Here is a 21724-nt window from a genome sequence, read left to right as displayed (position 1 = left end):
GGACACTTTCATCCTTGAAGAATTATGGAAAATGACTGCCTAGTGCGTGCTCGAGATGGCCCCTATGGGTGTGTACTTGAAGAAAGTCTAAGATGTGAATCAGAGGAGGCCTCCTCTTCATTCTTCATCATGGGGTGACGGAAGACACCCAGGTTGATAAAACTGTTTGCTTCAACAGAGGGTCTTACTAGAAACATCAGCTACTTTATTTAAAAGGAAAAAAGGAATTGTTTTTGTTTTAAATAAATCAAAGTAAGGCCCTTTGATGCCAACATGGGGATGTGACATTTTAAATTGTGCTATTTGCTGAGCTTATCCTGTGACAGGTCTTCATTTCTACCAAATGTCAAGGATCAATGCCTTGCATTCATTTTAATGAAATATTGTGCTGATAAGGGTTATGAATGCCAAGTTTAAGCTGTAAATTACTAAATGTCGGGCTGCTTTATGCTTTGTGAATTCACCAGGGAGCCAGCTAATGAAGGTTTCTTTCTCACTTCTTCTTACAGTTAGGGATTCACGGTTATGCCTTTGCAATCACAAATAATGGATATATCCTGACGCATCCAGAACTCAGACCACTGGTAAGAGAAATACCTATTTCTGTGTTTCTCCTTTTATGATTTTAAGAGATTTTCGTCAGTTCTACAGTGATGACACTTTTGCAGCAGCGTTTACTTTCAAAGTTCAATTTATAGGATGGTCTCCTAAAGGCTGTTTTAATAGTTCATAACTAGTATTCTGATACATAATAAATAAGTAATATAGGATACATATATTTACTATCATTCTTTTATCTATAAATCAAAATATATCTATATGCATTTATTTATTTCACAGCTGCCCACACATGCAAAAAATTTATTTCTAGACAGCTGGAAACGCATCGTAATGGGTATCTTTATATAACAAATGATCTCCCACACTCCAAGCCCGACTCATTGCAAGTTACGTTGAACATAACAAATTAGACCCCGGATCCCTGGAAATTCATCACAGTGTGATTTGCCCCTGAATTTCATGCCCTAAGCCCAGTGTCTCCAATATTGAAGATATTCAACAAAACCTTTTTTTTTGTTTCATTTGAACAGTTGAGATTTTCTCCATTCCCTGCCTGAGCCATATTAGGCTCAGGCAAACAATGCTGCTAGCATTGTTTAGTGACCTGATGTGTAAACCATTTTCCTTCTGGAGTGGGGCCAGGCCAAATCCAGGACAGCCCATCATGTCCCTGTCCACTCTGATGCCTGGGGAGAGGCTGCCTGGAGCACTGTGTTGAGGAGGAGTCTGAAGGGCAGCCAGGCTCCTTGGGTGGGAAGCGATAGGCTGCCCGGTGGATTCTGGAGGGCTGTTGGTGGTGAGTACATTTGCTATCTCTGGAGTAGTTGCAATGTGTTGAAAGAAGGATAACCCTTTGGGTTTGAGTGTATTTAGCTCATTTTATAGAAGATACAAAGTCATAAAAAATAATATTGTGAACTCTGTCTCTGAGAGTTAGGAAAGTGTAGGTGGTTTTCTATAGCCACACACACCTGGGTTTGCTTGCTCTCATCTGCCCCACACATCCTTGTTTCTTTCATCATGGTCAGAAAATAGTGGCTCAGTGTCTGCTGGCAAATGTTTGTTTGTGCTGCATTGTGGGGACCAGTTTGCTTCTTGCATCGATCATTGTTTAGAGAGAGTTCATGTTTCAACGGCATCACCCAATTTTGCTCTAATTGCCCTGGTATTAATGGAGTCATGGCCACATCATGTGGATCCCACATGCATGTTTTAAGATGAGAATTATGGTAATATTTGATTTCACCAATCTTTTTATCAGAAAAGGATTGAGTTAACTTGTTAGCTCGTTCCAAATGTAATCAGAATTATTGAAAAGTCTGATTGAAAAAGCTAGTAATTTCTTAAGGGTGTTTAAGTCTAAAAATATATTTGAGTCTAAAAAGCTTATCAAGTTCTCCATTTCCAAGCCACTCAGCTAGGGTTGTCTGTTGGGGGTGGTGAGGAGTTACGTGTTTGTGGTTGAGTATGGGCTCCTAGTGCTTATTTATTCCAAATTGGAGTGGAACATAGTCAATAAAACAATCAAACCTGGGTCCTCTGCCAGTGAATGAATTAGCTTCCTATTTATCAGCTTTTTTAAAAGGAATGAAATGGAACCAGACGTTTGAAGTCACCAAGGTAACTTCTCTCCCTCTGTAGCAATGGAGATGAGCAGCTTCCACCTACACAGTTGACTCACACTGCCTTCCTGGTCTTTTATATCTCCTGGTCATGCAGCAAATGGTTTGTTCTCAAATAGTCCATCTGAGGCACTTTCCAGAGCTGTGGCCACCAAGGGGGCAGCTGAAAGGCTCTTAGAAAAGCAGGGCAGCCAGCCAGCACCAATCATCCCATGACAGTGCAAGTACTCACAAATACAAGTCCTTTCTGTTCTCACTGCTGAAACACTATAGTGAATGGTTTCACCAAGTGATAGCCAGTGTCAAGTTCACATAAATGGGATGGCCCTGGCAAATGCCTCAGCATCTCACTTGTGAAAATCCAAACAAGATGAACCATTTTGCAATTGGTCCATGATAAGAACATAAGGGGTGCACCTGGATGGCTTAGTCAGTTGAACATCTGACTCTTGGTTTCCATTTGGCTCATGATCTCATGGATCTTGAGATGGAAACTCACTCGGGCTCTGGGCTTAGTGGAGAGTCTGCTTGAAGACCCTCTTCCTCTGCTCCTCCCCCCACTCTCTCTTGTTTGAGCATGCACTCTTTCTCTTTCTCTAAAATATAAAATAAACCTTAAAAAAAAAAAAAAGAACATAAGGAAGGGCCAGGCCATTTATCTATCTCTGACCCTGATTTTATGAGATACTGAGAAGAGATTTGGAGTGATGCCAACCATTGAGGATTACATGAATTAATCCATCTGAATGATCGATAAGTGGATGTTGACTCTGCCTTGAGTTTTGTGTTTTCCTTTAGGGCAAAAGACAGTGGATTAAGTGGGAAGAACTTAACTTTAGCAACACACAGGTTGCCCTTGACTCTTGTCCTGCCACATCCTACCTGTGTGACTTTGGATAAGTCACATAGCCTCTCTGAGCTTCATTTTCTCTTGTGATCCTGCCATACCCTTAATGCATAAGTCATAGCTTCATTGTCAGAGTACATGGGATAATGCATGCAAAAAGCCTTGTGTGACAAAGCAGGCCCTGGGACATCATGGGACAGTGGTGGTTATACCAGCTTCCTGCTTGTGTTACATTGTCTCTATCGATCTGTGCTGAGCTACTACAAAGGTAGGGAGGATTTGATGGTGGTGTATGCTTAGGAGGACCTAAAGGACACTTTTGATTATTCACTTGCTTCAAATTGTTATGATAAACATTGGTGAGGGATTGTGTACACACACACATACACACACACACTGTCCGTTTTCTAGGCCAGCTCTGTTGTGTAAGACAACAACCATAAAATGAGGTTCTTTGTGAGCCCTACCATGTGAGGAAACTCAAGTACATTGTTGTTGCTGCTTGTCTGTTTTTAAAATATCAATAAAAGTAATACTAGAAACTGTGGTAACAGAAGAGTGATAGGTAAGCTAGCTAAGCATCCACCTGCATGCATGGCGTGCACAAGTGGTTTGTTCATCTTGGTTTTGTTTACCTCGACAACAAAGGCAGAAAGATCCGCCCCCCCCTTTCTCCCTAAGCACCAGCCCACTCGGCACACAGTAGGGACTCAGGAAATGAACCAAAGAAGGGACCCTCCAAAGCCACTGTCTGTTTCCACTTGTTTTGGGACCTTCTGGAAAACATAACTTGTGAGCTTGCCCTGGAAATCTGGTATCTGCACCGAACATCAGTCTCCCCTGCTCAGACCCGTCGCACATAGCTAGGGACAGCCAGCTGCCAGCAGCTCCCCTGGCTACCTGGGGCTGGGAACCATCCGTCCAGCTGGACTCGCCTCTCCCAACGCCCCACCATATCATCGAATCCTGACTGAAAATGGACGTTCCTGTCAGTTCTGGACGGGGCTGCCAGATTCGCACAGTGGGTGTGAGTGTGGGGTTGTGGCCAGCAGGGGAGGATGGTGCAAGCTCACTTAAAATAACTCCGATTTGCTCTCCTTCTGCCACTGAGGCCCTTTTCTGCCTCTGCAGCCAGAAGAAAGAAGTGGGTTTCTATGAAGCACAATACCAATATTTTTCTAATTTGTCCAATAAAATCTCTCCCTTGAACTTCATGTTTGGCTTGATTTTATCCAGTATTTCCTTTAATCTTGTATGACTTGGGTGTGAATCATGAAGTGTCTCCAAAAACAGCTCAGATATAGGAGCCTTCACCCAGCAGACTTGCTTTGGTTTAATTGGCAAAAGTGCTAAAATAATACTTTCCTGTTGATAACGGGGTTCTCCTTGGTCTTTCTCCAAGTGTTTCTCAACCTCTCTATCCTTGCTGCACCTTGTGACTTCTGAGAGACTGGCGTTCACTCAGCAAACCTTTACCTGGTGCCAGGTGTACTGGGTCCTGTGCTGGATGGGGGGCTGCACTGCATAGCTGTCTTCGAGTCCCTCTGGGTGAGGGAATGGGACAACAGCACAGCAAGAGGGACACAAATTAGACCCTGAGGGATGCTGTTTGAATAATTCTTAGACATCTGGAAGTAGAATTGTTTTTTTTTTTTTCCTGGATCTTTACCACTCTTTAACATTCCGGTTAAAAATATTTCAAAGCACTGTTAGATTTTGTTTTCTTGTGCTTTATTTTCCCCCTGCCTTCCAAATATTTATGGATTTTTCTTAAAATGTTGAGCCCTGACCATATCTCTTTCTCTCTTGCCCAGCAGGGCATCGAGGGAAATAAAATTGGGAAGGTGCCACCGTTAGCGTGATCTGATTTTTGTTGACATTTTAGTGATCCATCTGCCCCTGCATTTTAGAAGAAAGGGTCATCTGAGTTGATTTCCTTCCCCAAGGAGGCCTGGAATGTGGACCTGGTCAAACCACCAAAAGAACACAAATAAGGCTCCTTTCCAGCAGCCACAGCACAGGCAGGGCTCCACCGAGAAGCCTGGGACAGGCAAAATCTAGGACTCATTTCCACGGAGACCACGTTGACATCTGCCAAACACTGTTTGCTCTGCGTCTGCAGGCCCAGGAGGTGGGGAAGGATGCTGGAGGGTTTCTATTCTGGACAAAAATTTGCCAGTCGCATCAGCTACTGAGTGTTGTGGGTGGATGAGATGGGAGGTAGGAATGATGGAGAGAAACCTCGGTTCTTTCCTGCAGTGTTTGCGGGGCACCCACTACGTCCTTGACCTGAGCAGGGTACTCGAGGTGGTTACAGAGATGTGCCCTGCCTCAAAGAACTCAAAATCTAAAAGGATGGATAAGATTTTATACTTTGGGTGCCTAAGTGACTATAGATAGTACTAGGGAAGGTGCATTTCTCTTTGTTTGGTATTGGTGGTGGTGGTTTTAGTGTTTTTCTAAAATTCATTGATGCCTATTTCTATGATAAGCACTGTGCTAAGTGTTTTACATGTTTTACATGTGTGAAAGCTTTCAATCATTAAGTAATTTAATAGGAAACCTAGCAGTAGGTGCTGTGCAAAGGCCCAGGGGCTCAAAGGAAGGGCGCCTACAGGGACAGGCCTGGGCAGAGAGGATCTGTGGAAAAGGCAGCCTGGAGTGAGACTTGACAGATATGCGTGCCTAGCTGAGGAGCTACGGTTCTCCATGAGGAAGGCAGACACCCTGCCTGTGATGAAGTGGTAAGGGGGCTAGAAAGTTTCAGAACCAGGAGCCCTAACCCAAATCAAGTTACATGTGCCAACTTCCTCGCCCCTGATTGGATCTTCAGGAAATGGGAGGTGAAGTGGTTGGAGACCAAGAGGCCTGGACTCTGCAGCCACATGGATGAATAACAGGGTCATTGGACGATTATAGTTAGAATCTGTCCAGACTAGCACTGTCTAGTAAAAATATAATGTGAGCCACAAACATGAGCTGCTTATGTAATTTAAAATTTTCTAGTGGCCACATCTGAAAAGGCAAAAGAGAATTAGGTGGAATTAAGCTTAAGAATATATTTCAGTTAACCTAGTGTATCCAAAATCACACAGTTTCAACATATAATCAATAAAAAATTATGAAGGTGTTATTTTCCATTATTTTCATACTAACTTTTGAAATCTGATGTGTATTTTATGTTCTTAGGACATCTCATTTAGACTAGCCACAGTGCAGGTGCCGCAGAGCTGCATGTGGCTTGGTGCTACCGTATGGGAACAGCACAGGTCTAGAGCATGACCAGACATTTCGGGCCCTTTCCTGAAAGTGGGTTGGAACAAACCCCACCACCACCACCACCTCCTATTGCTCTTCCATCCTGGTCATCTGTGCAAACAGCGGATGGCTAGTTAGTTCCTTCCTTGTGGCCTCAACCCCTCCCTCTCAGTCTGTGGAGTGGAAATGGGGAGTTGTTCGGAATTTGGGAGCATGAGGTCGCTGGCGGGGGCAGAGGGGCTCCTGGGGTGAGCCCTGCAGCTCTGGTGGTTTAGGCCACATGAGTTTGCTCCTAAGCCGCAGACCCCCCTAAACCAAACTGCTCGGCCTGGGCCAGTGGGTAGAAGGTCATTGAATACATGGGTTAACATGTGGACGTTCTAATAAATATATTCTTAGGCTGCCATCCTCGCCTATGGAATGAAGTGGACAGTCGCATAGGCACATGTAAATGTATGTGAAATGCTAAGTAAACCATGCCTATCACATGCCATTTAAATAGGAACTTTAAAGTTGGTGGGGGATCCCTGGGTGGCTCAGCGGTTTAGCGCCTGCCTTTGGCCCAGGGCACGATCCTGGAGTCCTGGGATTGAGTCCCGTGTCGGGCTCCCTGCATGGAGCCTGCTTCTCGCTCCTCCTGTGTCTCTGCCTCTCTCTCTCTCTCTCTCTCTTATGAATAAAAAATAAATCTTAAAAAAAAGTACCACTTTAAAAAAAATTTAAAAAAATAAAGTTGGGGGGGCAATATTAGACTCCTTGTCCGGATCCAACTGATTTAGCTCAAGCAACAGATCATATGAAGAGATTCTGTATTGTTCCAAAAACTGACAATGTGGAGTTTAGATGTGATCTTTAGATCCTTGTGCAGATCTTCAGTTGTGCAGGGCCTGGCTCCCATCCCACACATCTCCTGCTTTTATTGTGTTGCTAATCCCTGCACCGAGACACCTCAGTTCATTTTCCTTCATTTCTTCTGCTCATCCACACCTACTCAGTGCAAATGCTAAGGGTCCTTTCTGGGTCAGCAGATGTGGGCGTGGCCTCCCCATGCCATGCCCCCATCCCCCACCACCAGGGTGCATTGGATCTGGCTCTGAAGTGTGCCCCAAGCCCTCCTACCTCTCTCTGTCTCTATACCCTGGTCAGGGCCCCTGTTCTTCCGTCTCTCCCAAATGGCTTCAGTCCCTTTTCTGCTCTTCTCTGGGTACCTGGTTTTGCTTCTCCCCCGCCGCCACCCTGGCATGATTCACTCTGCAGGTCAGTGGGGGCTTTCACAGATGCCAATCAGATGGCAGGGTTCCTGTTTGGCATTTAGTATAAAACCCAAACTCCCGGCTGTGACCCCAGCACCCTGTTAGACCTGACTCCACCTCCCCATTTTGCCTGAGCATGTGTGGCTGCCCACAATGCTCACCTGTGTTCCAGGTACACTCTGGTCCTTTCTGTTCCTCCAACCCTCCCCTCCCCCCATAAGCTCCTTCCTGCTCTGAATCCTTCTTCCTGCTTTTCTCTCTACCTGGAATTTCATCCCGTCCACGTCCATGGCTGGCTTGTTCTTCCCTGCCTCCTCGAGATTTCACCCCTGCAGAGAGGCTCCCCTGCTCATGGACCAAAGGAGCCACCCCCTTCCTAAGTCATCTCCCTTCACATCCCTTGCTATGGTTTCCTTGGATCACTAATCACTCTGGGGAAATGTTGATGTGTTCAACTTTTCCCCCCACTGTCGCTTGAGGGTTCCTGGGATTTTGCTGCTGCGCAGAAGAGAGTCAGTAACTATTTGTTGAATGATTTTGATGATGTTTGAATGATGTTGATGACTACATGTCTGGGTACCAATTTCCCATGATAAATGAGAAGTGCAGGTGCCACACATTCACTCATCAAACATGTATTGAGCCCTTGCTATATCAGGCACAGAAATTGAATTATATGTGATTGGTCAGTCCCTCCTCTTTCTGCTCCTCTCTCTGCTCTCCTGCTTGCCTGAAGGCATTCATCAGATGCTCCTAGAGCCAAGCACTGTGCTAGCGAGTAGGGACATAGAAGCAGGACAAAGGGTGCCTCTGCCCACAGAAGCTCACTGCACAAAGCAAGAGTTCCCGGACAGCAGGAGAGGCCAAGAAGAGCTATGGGCTCACAGTGGGAGTTAAAGGCTAAGTTAAATGCTTTTCTTGAGGAAATGTGCCCTTGAAATGCAGAAGGGTTTCCCAGAGGAGTTGGTATGCAACTGCATCCACCCCACCACCCTCAAGGACATTGTTTCCCACTCAGCAGAGGCCCCACATCCTCCCCAGGACCCCGTCCTCAGGCCTGACCAGATGCACGACTTCTTGCTCTGGTCTGGGAACCACGCAGGGCCCGGTGGGTCGGGGTGTTGGAGGTGGGGGCCTAAGGTCATTTACAAACCTTTCTCCCAAGTGCTGGCTGGCTTTCCTTCTCGCCCTGGCGCAGGCCTCTGATGAAGTGAAGGAGACTCCCCAGTAGGTGGCGCCCGGGCACCGCCTTGTGCCCTGTCCCCTGCACAGATGGTGTCGTCAACCGCGGCACCTTCTCAGAAGGAAGCCCAGGAGACTCCAGCTCAGGCCTGGTCTGAGTCCATTCCGTTTAGTTTAAAAGAGAGAATTAAAGGATGCCTAGTAAGTGCATCTGCTCAGGGGAGTGTGTTCCCTGAGAAAAAATAAACAAGCCTGTGTGACCCCCGTGTAGCAAGCCTGTTCTTTTTGAAATACATCATTTGGTGAAAAAGAAGACAGAGCCTTGCTTGCATGCCTTCCTCTCGATGAAGTTGTTGACAGCACTGAATGGCCCTGGTCTGGACACTTGGGGGCAAGGAGTGCAGCCCTGAGCAGGGAACGCTCTCACCTCCAGAGCCTGGGCATTAAGCAAGGTTGTGGGATGCCCGAGTTTCTGTCGGATGGGAGCTACCCTCTGTTCTGCAAGCCTCAATGACTCCACAGCCTCGGGGTCCCCCCAGTTCCCTGCTGGGTGTGTGCTTGGACACTGGGGGCCGAGATGGGGTTGAGCAGATGGGGGGCTGGTACTCGGTGGGTCGGGATCCAGGCTCCGTGCTGAGCATCTCTGTGTGTGTGGCCTTCTTAAGCCCTCACACTGTCCTGCGTGCTGGTGCCCGTCCCAGAGGGAGTAACTGACGTCTTGGCCGTGGACTGTCCCTCAGAAAGCAAACGGGGGCCAGTCTTCAAGGGGAGAAAAAAAAAAGGATGATGATGGACCATGACATGCTCCTGGTCATTTTTCATAAAATTAAAACTATTCTGTTGAAAGAATGTCCTTAATTAGGAAGCAGTGTTATAAGGTTCTGTTGCAGAGTGAAGTTTGAGCTGGGGAGCCTCCCTCTGCTCTCTACCCTGGCACCCTGCCCTGGATGGCACTGCGCAGCAGCTCCTCTGCGATGGGTGCTGGGGTGGGGTTCGACTAGTGGGGAGCACTCTCGAGAGGCACAGGGAGGGAGGTGGGGGTGCCCCAGGACTGGCTGCATCATGCTAGCCTCCCTGTCTCTGTGGCTGTCTCTCTCTGGGCACTATTAGGGCCCCTTCCTCTGTCCCTTTAGGCAGAGTACTAGAAGGGTCCCCATTGCTCCCAGCTTCAGGGGACTACACCATTTCTTTTCGTTTCCCTCACCCTGCCCACAGCACCCCATTACAATAACCTCTTTATTAAACCTTCCTTAATTAGCCAGCATGACTATGCCATGTGCTTCCTGCTGGGGCCCTGACTGATACAAAGGTAAGAGTAGATGGAAGGTTTGTTTTTCTTAAGTCCTGATTCTGCCAAAACGGAAAGGAAGAAGAAGGAAGGCTGGAAGGAAAGCAATGGGAAGGAGGGAAGAGGAAGGAAGAAGGAAGAAAGAGACCTCCTATCAGTTCCTTGTTTATTGGTTTATCTATTTTCCTCTCAATGCAGTGGGAGCAGAGAGCTTCCATATACCCTTCCAGTAAATTCCCCCCTTTGCTCAAGTGATTAAGAATTGGTATCTGTCGCTTACAGCAATAACAGCCGGACTGATACAGCAGTGAAATCCCTAAGTCTGGGAGCCTCTGTTGGGGGTGGCTCTGACCGCAGCCCTTGGGGACCCCAGTGTGCACCCCTGCACCCTCCACCCCCCCAAAGAGGTGTCTTCCCATCCGACCAGGCTTCTTGCATAGGCCTCTGAGTTTGGGCTCTGTACCAAGTTATAGAAATATCTTGATACATCTGCCCCTCGCTGCATGGCGAACAACCAGAATGCTGATTAGATTGTGTTTTGCTCACCTCTGTGTATCCCTAGTCAGGTGAGGTACCCAGCAGAAGAGATGGGGTGGTAAATAAGTGGAGAGAGAAGACTCACATCTAGGAAACTGATGACACACTGTATTACTAAGCACCAAGGTGAAAATACTGATAAATAAAATTTGTAAAAGCACTTGGTGTCTTACTGTGGAAGGGGTGGCTGGAGAAGGCTGTGGGGAGCTGGTGTGCAGCCTAGAAGCCCGAGGTCATAGTCTGTGATCCAGTCCAGTCTAGCTTGCCCTTGCACTGCTGGTGCTGTGAGTCTTCCTTCCCTCCCTCCTTCCTCCTTCCTTCCCTTCCTTCTCCCCTCCGCCCTCTACTCTCTCCCTCCTTCTTCCCTCCCTCCCTCCCTCCTTCCTGCCATTCCTCCCTCACCTGGCATCTATTCATTAGACACTTCCCATGTGCCAGGCACTCTATTAGATGCTGGAGATCTAGTGATAAAACAAGACAGACATAATTCTCCTTCATTTCCTGTTTGCAATCTCATGGAGATTTTGTAAAGCTCATAAGTAAACAAATAAATAAAAAGTACTACACATTTTGGTTAAACTCTCCAAAAGAAACAAAGATCTGAGAAAACAAAAAGTAGGGAGAGGCACCTCTCTTAGCTGGATGGTCAGGGAGAGAGCCCTTCCTGGGTATGGCAAGTTTAGCTGAGCCCTGAGGAAGGAAAAGAAGATCACTGTGCAGAGATGTGGCGTACTCATTCAGGCTACGAGGACAGTGTAAGCAAAGATGCTGAGGCATGGGATGGTCAAGATGTTGTGAGCCTGGAATCTTTTGGTAGATTTAGGACAGACTTCCAAAGCATGAGGGGTGGTGACTGGAAGTTCTACTGATAGGGTCCTACTTGGGAATAAGCTTAGTGAAGCGCTTGCCCATGTCCCCTCGGCCCCTACCATCTCCACTCATGCCGGCCTGGCTTGCAGCTGCCCGCACCTAGCTGAAGACTCCCTGGCTTTTGGAGGGCACTCCTCTGCAGCCCACAGCAGGCCAGAGGCACCTGAGAATTAGCATCCCTCCACCAAAGATTGCTGAGCACTCCCATCTCTCAGGCTAGGTATCTCGAGGTGCCTCCTAGGCAGTGGCTCCCAGAGCCCCGCCGTGGGTTGGGCTCTGGCTGCCCCCAAGTGCTGCCAGGCTTCATGATGCACCTGGTGCTGGCTGCCTGCCTGTCTGTGTCTCTGAGTCACTTTGTCATGTCCCTACAGGCATTTCCTGATAACCCCTCCCAAGTGAAAACCTTGCCCTTGAATCCTGGTCTCTGGGACAGAGTCAGAGGGAATTCAGTGAAAGCCAGGACCCCAGTGGACTGATAATTCTCTGCAAAAATCTACTTGCTGTAGTCTGGAGCTTCAAATGCAGTTTCGTGTGAACCCATGCAGGCCTTTGCACTAACGTGATGCCATCACTCACATTTTCCATCCTATCTCAGGCCCCTGCACATGAATTCACATCACACCAGCTTACTTGGAGAATCCACACTTGCACTTAGAAGTGCCACGGAGCATTGGCTTTGTGCTATTAATACTCAGGGGTAGGGGCTTTAAGGAAATTCGGTTTAGAGATAACGTTCTCGGCCGCTTCATTGTTTGGCAAAAGGATTTGATGAGGACAAAGCTTTTCTTTACACTGGACACACTCTGACCTTTGTTTTACTAGATTAATTTCATATCTAGAGTGCCACATCTTGGATGATGAATTAGCAATAAAAAGCTCATCAAAATGTAATTACATGCAATGTGTTGAATAATGATCTCTTAAAAATTCCTATAGATTTGTCTGCACCTCCTTCCCCTCGTGAGGGAAATGAGCCTCAGCTGCTAGCTACTAGCCCCGGCTCAGGAATGCAAACCCTAGCCATATTGTGAGTCTGAGATGGGAGAGCTGGCTTCTATCATTGCCCAGTGTCATCAATTGATCAATTGCTTTTCTGCATGTGATGCACATCTTTATATAATTTAAAGGACCATCTCCACGGGGGTAGGAATACACAGGAAGTGGAAGCTGAAAGCAGAGTGAAGCCCTCACCTCCTCCATCTGCCACAGCCTGTTGCAGGGAGGGAGTTATTAATTAAAATGTTAACTGCCCAGACAATAGCGGGCAGACCAGCATGGAGAAGGCCTGCAAAGCAAGCATTAAAGCTTTCATAACTGTAAATTCCAGGAAAGTTTGCTTCTCCTTAAAATAGGAAAACAGAACCATCTGTATCTATGAGAAGACTTAACTGAGCTGTTGGAGTGTTGTTAGGCTTTCCCAAGGAGCCCGGCTGGTTTCTCTCCAGAGGGCTGGACTTGGACCAGGAGAAAGCCTAGCCTTACCCCTGCTCGGTGCAGGAACCCTGTAAACCCTACAGCTGGGGCTGACAGCAGAATATTTCAATGATTCCAATAGTGAAAATGCCCACACTCATTTGAATAACTGAAGAATTCAATCATTTGAATGCCAATGATTATTCCTCCCGGAGTTTACATTTTAGAAAGACAGTGCATCTGAATCCCCATGAGAGCATTAAATTGCTATCTAATTAGCAGTCCCAAATTATATATATTTAAAAGATAATTAAAGGTTTGAATGCTGTTCGAATAACTGGTTATACATTTAAATGAATCACAAGAAATTTGTTAGTAATGTACGGAGTTTTCTTTTATTTCTTACTTCCCTCTTTGAAGTTCAGTAGACCCAACCTCTCGGGGTTAAGTTTGGTAGCGGTAAGATAAAGGCAGATGGTTTTAATTATTGCAGCTCCAACCTCCAAATAATTATAAGCAGCTGTCATTTTTACATAATCCTAAATGATAAGACCCAAAGAATGCAAATAAAAAGGTTGACACCATGGGCTTTTGGGCACAATAATTTAATTATGCCCACCACACCGCGGGGCTGACCATTGCGCTTCACCAAGGAGATGCCTGGACCTTTGCGCTCCTCGCTTGACTTCTGTAACCGTGCGGCGGGCACGTATGTTTCAGAACATACTTCCCAGGTGCCACTTCTCCATTCTCTGTGGATGTCCGCAGGGCAAAGGGGAGCACTAACACACTTGGAATACAGAGACAAGAAAGTAGTTTGGCTCAACCAGGCAGAGCTTTTGCTGCACATCCTCCTCAGCCTCCCTGCCCCTTTCTCCTTGGGATGGGGTCTGCCCCTGTTCTTACCCCGGTGAACCCCCAAGTAGATGAGGGCATGGTCTTGCCACCCAAGAGCTGGCATTTGTAGCTGGGGATTTCATAGAGTTGAGCCCTCATGCCACAGGCCAGGCCTGGTCCTGCCAGCCTTCACCCAGGAGGCTCTGGGTTCCAGTTTGCAATGTGAGGCTTTCTGTGCCTGTCTCTCCTTGGAAGGCTGGACGCCTCTGAGGAACAAGTCAAGGGGACACTTATACAACCATAGCTGGCTTCTCCCAGTTGGACCCAATGACTATAAAAACAATGTCTGACAAAGGCACACAGGCCAACCTAGGCAGAACTGTGGTCGCACTTTGCCAGACATAAGTCCAGAACATCTAAAAGGAAGACACACACACACACACACACACTCCAAATTAAATCAAAACCCCAAGGACCCAAATGCCTGCTTCTCCGCAAAAGCCTCCCTTGGGTTGTCTAAGTTTCTAGTATATTCCAGGAAGATGGTTTGGGAGCAGATAAGGTATTTACCTAGCTCCTACTAGAGCGGCGGGATTGGGAATCGAATGGCCATGATGCCCCTTACGTGGAAGCCTAGTTCATCCAGGCTCAAATACAAATATAAATAGTACATTTGTGAATATTTAATGGAAAGATTCCTTTGCAAGTTAATAATCTAGGCTCAGCTCTGTGCAATGTAGAGTTGCAGGGAGCTGGTTGATTGTGATCCCAGATCACCTTGCCATCATCCCTTTGTTATGCCCTCACAGGACACATCACAGGCAGGCAGGACTACCTGTCCATGGGGCAGAGCAGTCTTTGAGGCTAAGGTCGGCCTCAGCCCCAGCCTCCCCCATCAGCTACATGACCTTAGACAAGTTACTCAACCTCCTTGGCCTCAGTTTCCTGCACTGAAAAATGAGTGCAAAAACAGTGCTTCCTGTATGAGATTGTCCCAAGGATAAAAGGAATTCATGTTCACAAAAGGTCTAGAACTGGCCAGGCCCCTAATATGTGTCATACCTGTGCTCATTAAGTGAATATACACCCTAATTTGTTCATTTACTCTATTTACTCATTCACATACTCAGCTATTCATGGTGAACCTATCCTGCCAGGCACTCTCTGCTGGCACTGCAGGTTCAATACCGAATGAGAAATAGCCTCTTTCCCAAAGATCTTGGGACCTAGCTGGGAACAACCTAGGCAAGTAAGCAACTCATGTGCAACACAATGTGATGGGTGTGGAGACAGAGCCAGGAAGCTCAGGAGAACACAGGAAGCACTGAGCCAACTGTGCCCTGGGCAGCACAGACTTCCTGGAGGAGTTAATGTCTCCTCTGGGTCCTGAGGGGATGCTGGACTTTGAGTTGGAGTGACAGGGACAGGGGCCTGAAGGCAAGCACGGTGATGACATTGTTAGCAGCCGGCTGGGTCCAGCTGGCAAGTAGTACAGAGAGAGTCGGGAAGTGGTGACAGAGAGGTCAGAGCAGCAAACAGGGCAGACTGGTGGGGACCGTGGCATAACATTGGATATCATCCTAGAGAGCATGGGGAACCATGAGGATTCAGGCCAAGTGGTGATTTTGGTTGCGGAAGGATCCCCCTGGCTGGACCCTGGATGGTGGATTGCCGGGGTGGAGTCCCTGCACGGAGGCTAAGGAGACACTCACCCTCATCAAGAGGAGGGTATTGTGGCTGAAACTAAGTTGGTGGTAAGAGGGATGGAGAGATGTGAGTCAATCTCAAGAGACGCATAAAAGATAGAAGCAATGGACATGGTAGTTTGATGAGCCCTGCGTGCTTCCCCTGGCCCACTGCCTCTTTCTCTGATTCTACTTGCATCTCCAGCCTCTGCCCACATCTCTATGATCGCAGACAAATATAAGACCCAGAGGACTGAGTCAGCCTTGCAGGGGATCTCTGGTTTTCCTATGAGTCATGAGTGACATCAGAAGTCTCTTGGGCTTATTCAGACCAGTGTGCATCCAGAATTTTTTTTAAAAAATCAGTATATTTCAGAATCACCCGCAAAAAAAAAAAAAAATCAGACCCCTAAACATTTTGCTGGGTCACCAGTCCAGTGGGCTGCACAGAGCAGTAATGGATGAGAACCTGTTCAATTTCGTGGTCAGGATGTGGCCAGGGCAGAGAGCAGATGGGTTAGAAAGATGGTCACATGTATGTTTATGCTGCAAAATCCTGTGTCCTTTGGGGGCACAGAACAAGGGCCACCCCGGGGAAAAGGCAGACAAACTCTAGCTGGAAGGGTCAGAGAAACAATTATGGAAGATGTGGGCACAGAGGTGGCTCCCTTTATGTCTTCTCCTTCACAAGTATCTTTAAAACTTTTAACAGAAAGAGAGAAACAAAATAAAGCTATCGTGGCAAGCGTCTGCCTACATAAAATCCCACAGACATGCACATACTCATACATGTTTGATGAAGGCTCAGCCTTCATTGATACCATCACAGGCATAAATCAGAGACAAGGGCGGTGGTGGTAGCTGGCTTGGAAGGAAAGATTCCTTTCCCTCTATTTCCTTCATGTGCAAATTCATTGCCAGCTTCCTGGCAGTTAGCATAGGAACCTGGACATTAAGGGAGGTCTCTCTGTTTGAAGCACTATCCCTCCAAGTAGAGCCAGTAAGACTGGAGTACTTCTCCTGGGGACTGAGCCAGGAGAGGTACTGGGAACTGGGGCGGCAGGCAAGGAAGGCAGGTGTCGCTGGCCACAGGAGGAAACCCCAGCAGAAAGCTGGCTCTGTGTGGGTGGTTAACTGTAGCGCCCCTGGACCGGAAACATGTCTCAGTGCACTATTGGTTGATGCTATCTTCTGGTTTCACTTGAGTGAATAGGAAAATTCATTGTCTTTGCAGTTCCAAAATTGGAATCACCGTATGGTACCCAATTATTGAGCATGTTCAAAACAGCCTGACACATTTCGATTCCCAAGGGTCTCCTGCTCGAGGGAGTAATGCCAACTACAGTACTGTAAATGCACAAAAAAGTTGCTTTGGCAAATGTCATAGACACGCTTTCCACCTATAGAGGTCCTCTTGTTATGCTGGATATTATTTCCTAATGACTCAGGTATCGCAAACCTTTATGTGAAATTGGCTTTAGGAATATGGCACTGTCTATGCTCAAGAACTCAGTGCAGCTCTGTTTGGAACTTTGATTTTTTCTCTTTTTTTTTTCTTTACTTTCTTTCTCCTTTTTCTTTTTTTCTTTTCTTTTTTTTCCTTTTTTTTTTTTTTGAGAAAGAGAGAACAAGCAGAGGGGAGGGGGTAGAGGGAGAGGGAGAGAGAAAAATCCCAGGCAGACTCCCTGCCCAGCATGAGACCAACACATAACTTGATCTCAAGACCCCAAGTTCATGACCTGAGCTGAAATCAAGAGTCAGACGTTTGACCAGCTGAGCCACCCAAGCACCCCTGAAATTTGGTTTGAAGGCTGTCCTGCATCTAAGCTTTGCCCAGAAAACTGTAGTGGGGGGTTTGTTGAGAGTGTTCTAACCTATCAGAGGGACCATCTTCCAGGTACCCACGGGCATCTTTCCTTCACAGGCAACATCCGTGTTCTTTCTTCTCTGCCAAGGGCTGCTATTTCCCTAGCATGGGCCCTTCACCTGACTCAGATGCCTGCAGACGGCACTCCCCTCCCTGGGTCAGAGTCTCTGCTTCCCAGGCCCTTTGCTGGCACAAAAGCTCCTCCCGCCCCAGCCACTCAGCACAATTTTCATTTTTATGACTCGCTTGCTATGACAAGACAGATTGGCTTTCTGAGAATGGGAATTTAAACCCAGCCGCCATGTATAACCCACACTGAAGCTACAAAACCACTGGCGGAGCTGGGCCACTTCCTCCCCACACACCAAGTGGGTGACTCACAGCGACTCAGAGGACACTGATTAAGATAAAGGTCATTTGGGTTTTCAAAGCAGCCTGTTAATTGTTGTTTTTTTAAAAAATACCAAAGCTGTTTTAGTTTTACAGCGATCAAAAGGATTTTGTAATCACACTAGGAGAGCGCATAGAACTTTTCATCTTTGAGACACTTAAAAACATTAATTAATAAGAGCATGGTACCTGGTGGAAAAAGGAAAAGGCTTGTTGTCTGGACATGCCCTGTTGCCTCTCTCCCACCTTCCGGCTGCTTTTGGACACACCCTCATGGCCCTGCTTCCCTCGTGTATCTGGGCTTCTCATCTTCCCACGAACATGAAGGATTTCATCTCTGCACAGAGACTCATTGGGATCCCCCTCCCCCACACACACCTCTGTCATGCTGTCATCGGGCTTACCTAGCAAGATCTGAGCCCCGTGGCATCATACAACCAAAGCGCCAGCAGGATTTTGGTGGAAATCTCAGCTGTCACGGGACCATGAGATGCTACTAGGCTTGTCTGATGTCGCCTCCTGCATCTTGTATAGTGTGCACTGGGTACGTGGCACGATACTAGCTCCATGTACTCACTTGGTGTATGGTAGTTGTGCTCAATCTAAAGCTGACTCCTGCATTCCCGGCCATGAAGGCCGGTTTCAAGGCAGCCTGAATGAGTCGACGTCGAACGGGGGCACGACATTAGCTGGTGGGATTCTGCTTCCGGTGCGGTTCTGCACCTGTTAATAAACCTGCTGGGTGCAGCCCTGTGGGTGGTGGCCGTCTGAGCAGGGACCCCCCCTACAAGGAGGCAGTGCAGAGGGGGGTGAGGACCAGAGGCTGAGCCATCAGGCGAAGATGGAGTTGAATTACAGTTCCGCTGTCAATTAGCAATGGCACCATGTGGCCTGCAACCCCGGGGCTCTGCGTTTACCCATCTGTGAGGCAAACACCCCTCCAAGGAGGTATGCACTGCACTTAGCACGGGGCCTAGAAGAAGAGTATCACTCTTCCTGAGGAATGATAGGAGGTGAGGGGGAAGCTGGCCAGCAGAAAACTTCTATTATTATTTTTTCCTAAAGGCAGTCCTTTAAAAGCAGAACAGATTGGTTGCTACATCTTATAAATTCCTCAAAATTCCTGGTTAGAGAAACTGAAAGCAGTAACTGTTTCAAAGTACTTACCTTTGGTTTAGTTAGCTGAACGGCAGGTGGCGATCCCTGTATTGCCTATATTGTGATTGTGAGGCTAATATTTTGTCTTCCATTCTTGCACTTTTTGGTATTTTCCAAAATGTCTGCAATGAGCAGTAGTTACATGGAAAATCGCGGGGGGAGGAAAAAAGCTTACAAAATAGCAAAAACAAAAACAAAAACAGCAAAAACTTAAACTATTTGGATACTCTGCTTCCACCAACTCTCCCCTGAGACTCCCCTTCCCTAGGGCCACCTCCTCTGAAGCTGGACATGCCAGGACATCCAGAGATCTTGATTTGCAAATTCCAGAGGAAGAGTCCATTGCTCTGTCCCAGGCCCACCTGGCCTCGGGACCGTGTCCTGTTTGAGACATTTCCCTTCGACTTTGAGAAGAATGGGCCACCATACACTTTGAACTGCCTCTTTCAAAGAATAGAAATATGAATAAACAACCACACTGTAAGGAAATATTTTATCCCATGAGCATACTGTCTAGGAAGGAGGCAGGGGCTGTGACATCTCATGAATCAGTCATGACATTAGCAGTTATTAATGCTGGCTGAGTGGGCATTTCTCAAGACTATTTGTCAGGACACACTCTGTGCTTAACCATGTTTGTACCCATTTGTGTCTTACACCAGCCCTGTAAGTTGAAGACTATTACCCCCATCCTATAGACGAGCCACACAGAGCTCAGAGAAACTGCATGCCAGCCCTGAAGCACACAGCCTGGGTGTGATTAGAACTGGAGTTGGGCTCTGGGGCAATATTTTTTTTTTTTATTGGAGTTCAATTTGCCAACATATAGCATAGCACCCAGCGCTCATCCCATCAAGTGTGGGGCAATGGTTTTTAACTGCTCTTCTAACTGCCCTGATGGACGTAGTGAATGGTGATCTACACCTTGAGTGCAGGAGATGACCCTTCTCAGACAGCATCTCCATGCTTTCCCGAGGCTCACCTGGGCTTGACTCAGGGTCTGATAAATGTATTTTGGGGTATGTTTAGGGGGTGGGGGTTAAAAGAGCAAATAAGGGGATGAATGGAGGCAGGAGTGAAGGGATGAAGTACCCAGTAGCCATTGAGCCCTGCTCTCTTGTGCATAGAGAAAAAATGTGCCTCCTTTCCTCCTCCTGAAAGGACCACTTCAGCCCCTGGGACAAGAGGAGAGGCACGCAGACCTTAGGGGAGGTGGCGAAGGTGTTTGCCAGCTGAGGACTATGCCTGCCTTGGGAGAGAACATCTGCCCAGACAATGGCTGGCTCTCCGCCCTTGGCCACACCCCTGTGCCAGATGGCATTGGCTTTGGGCAAGGTTTCTTCCTCTCCAGTTGTGGGCCTCTCACCCCCATCTCCTTCCTTCCTGTTGGCAGCATGGAGCGGCACGTACAATTTATCAATTATTAGCATACACAATATTTGTTTCACAGAGGCTGCGTGGATGTATGTAGCTGATTTCCTCTGGCCCTTCCCAAAGAAACACAGGAAAAGCAAAGGCATTTTTGGTTTTTTCAAACCAATATGAGCATGGCCATCACCTTAGCCCATCCCATTATGCTTCCAAAGTCAGCCTGTAGGTAACCCTGAAAGAGCACTCACATGCAGACAATTAAACACCACCTGGCAGTTTCAGGCATAGAAGACATTCTCCCAATGGGTCCAGCTTGCTCCTCAGATGGGTGCCCATCTTGTCCCATCCTCCTAGCCCACAGGCTGGTTTGTGTGTTCACCACATCTGGCCTTTATTTGAAACTCCACCTCAAAGTATTTCATAGCACAGAATATCTTTCCTTATTAAATTCTCCCCCACATATTTTTTTCATAAAACAGGCACCAAAAACTACAAACCTACCCGTGGCTCTCAAAGTATCTGTTTATAAACCTTTGGAAACCGTTCGCAATTCGTTAATCACATTTTCAAAGGAAGTTACAGTTTATAGATACAATAACAAATGCCATATCCGATGCCTCAGCCTCAGTAACGAGATCCTCACGCAGGGAAAGAGGGAGCAGGGCTGGTGGATCCAGGATGTGTCAGGGGCTAAATCCGGAGGGACAGGGCAGAACTGGCCTGGGAGTTAGAGATTTGCTTCTTTTTCTGTCACTCACACACTGTGGCCTCACATCTACCCTCTTGGGGTAAAATGGGGAGAGGGGATCACCCGCACTCAAACACAGTAGTCTTTCTTAACAGCGAGATATTTTGCAAACCACATGCTCCTCAATAACTGTTAGGAACACTTCACTTAAAATGCACTTTAAAAGCAGTTCATTTATAAGGAAAAATAATAAAGGCATTAAATAGATACAAGTCAGAACTCCAATGACTACTTATGCTTGAAACCCAAGCCAGCTTTAAAAAAAAAAAAAATCTTTAAGAAGGGAGGAGGTAATGTGGAGAGAATACAGTTGGTACCTGAAACATCCAAGGGCATAAAGATTTCAGGCACAGCTTGATCCAGACATGCACAGGGCTCTCTTCCTGTCTTTTCTCTGCCCTCTCTGCACTGGCTTCATTTTCAGGAAGGCTCTCTCCAAGCAGAAGCTTAGGTGGTTATGAGGAGCTCAGGTTCACATCCTATCACCGTAATGATGCTAGCAGATGCCCAGCTCCTTTATTTGGATAAGTCCAGATAAAACATCCCAGGTTGAGTCTCATTTGGGTTAGCATGAGTTATAGCCCCAGCTCTGAACCAGTCTCTGTGCCCTGGAGAGATATGGGTCTCCTCACATGCTCAGGTCACTTGCCTTTCTCGGAACCAGGATGGTCTCGCTTTCAAGAGAACTACATTTATGGAGAGTGGGGCTAAGGGCTTCCCTGCAACAAAGCAAGGCAATTACCCAGGAAAATGTGGAGGATGAGTGGCAGTACACAGCACAAGTGTCTTCCTTATGAAGGTCTAATCTCTAGCCTTCCGATATGTTCTCTTAACGGG

General features: G+C 47.1%; 1 protein-coding gene across 1 annotated transcript in view; it reads left to right on the top strand.

Annotated features, from left to right (window-relative positions):
- CACNA2D3 (calcium voltage-gated channel auxiliary subunit alpha2delta 3) overlaps positions 1–21724 on the top strand; it is an 842189-nt gene that overhangs the window by 633419 nt on the left and 187046 nt on the right. Inside the window, exon 17 of the mRNA XM_055342619.1 lies at positions 510–584. Within this exon, the coding sequence (XP_055198594.1) occupies positions 510–584 (75 nt within the window). The remainder of the gene's footprint in view (positions 1–509; positions 585–21724) is intronic.

The sequence above is a fragment of the Nyctereutes procyonoides genome, unplaced genomic scaffold (genome assembly GCF_905146905.1).
Source record: "Nyctereutes procyonoides isolate TBG_1078 unplaced genomic scaffold, NYPRO_anot_genome, whole genome shotgun sequence".
Classification (NCBI taxonomy): domain Eukaryota; kingdom Metazoa; phylum Chordata; class Mammalia; order Carnivora; family Canidae; genus Nyctereutes; species Nyctereutes procyonoides.
Note: the sequence above shows the minus strand (reverse complement) of the source record. Positions and strands in the feature narration are given on the sequence as shown.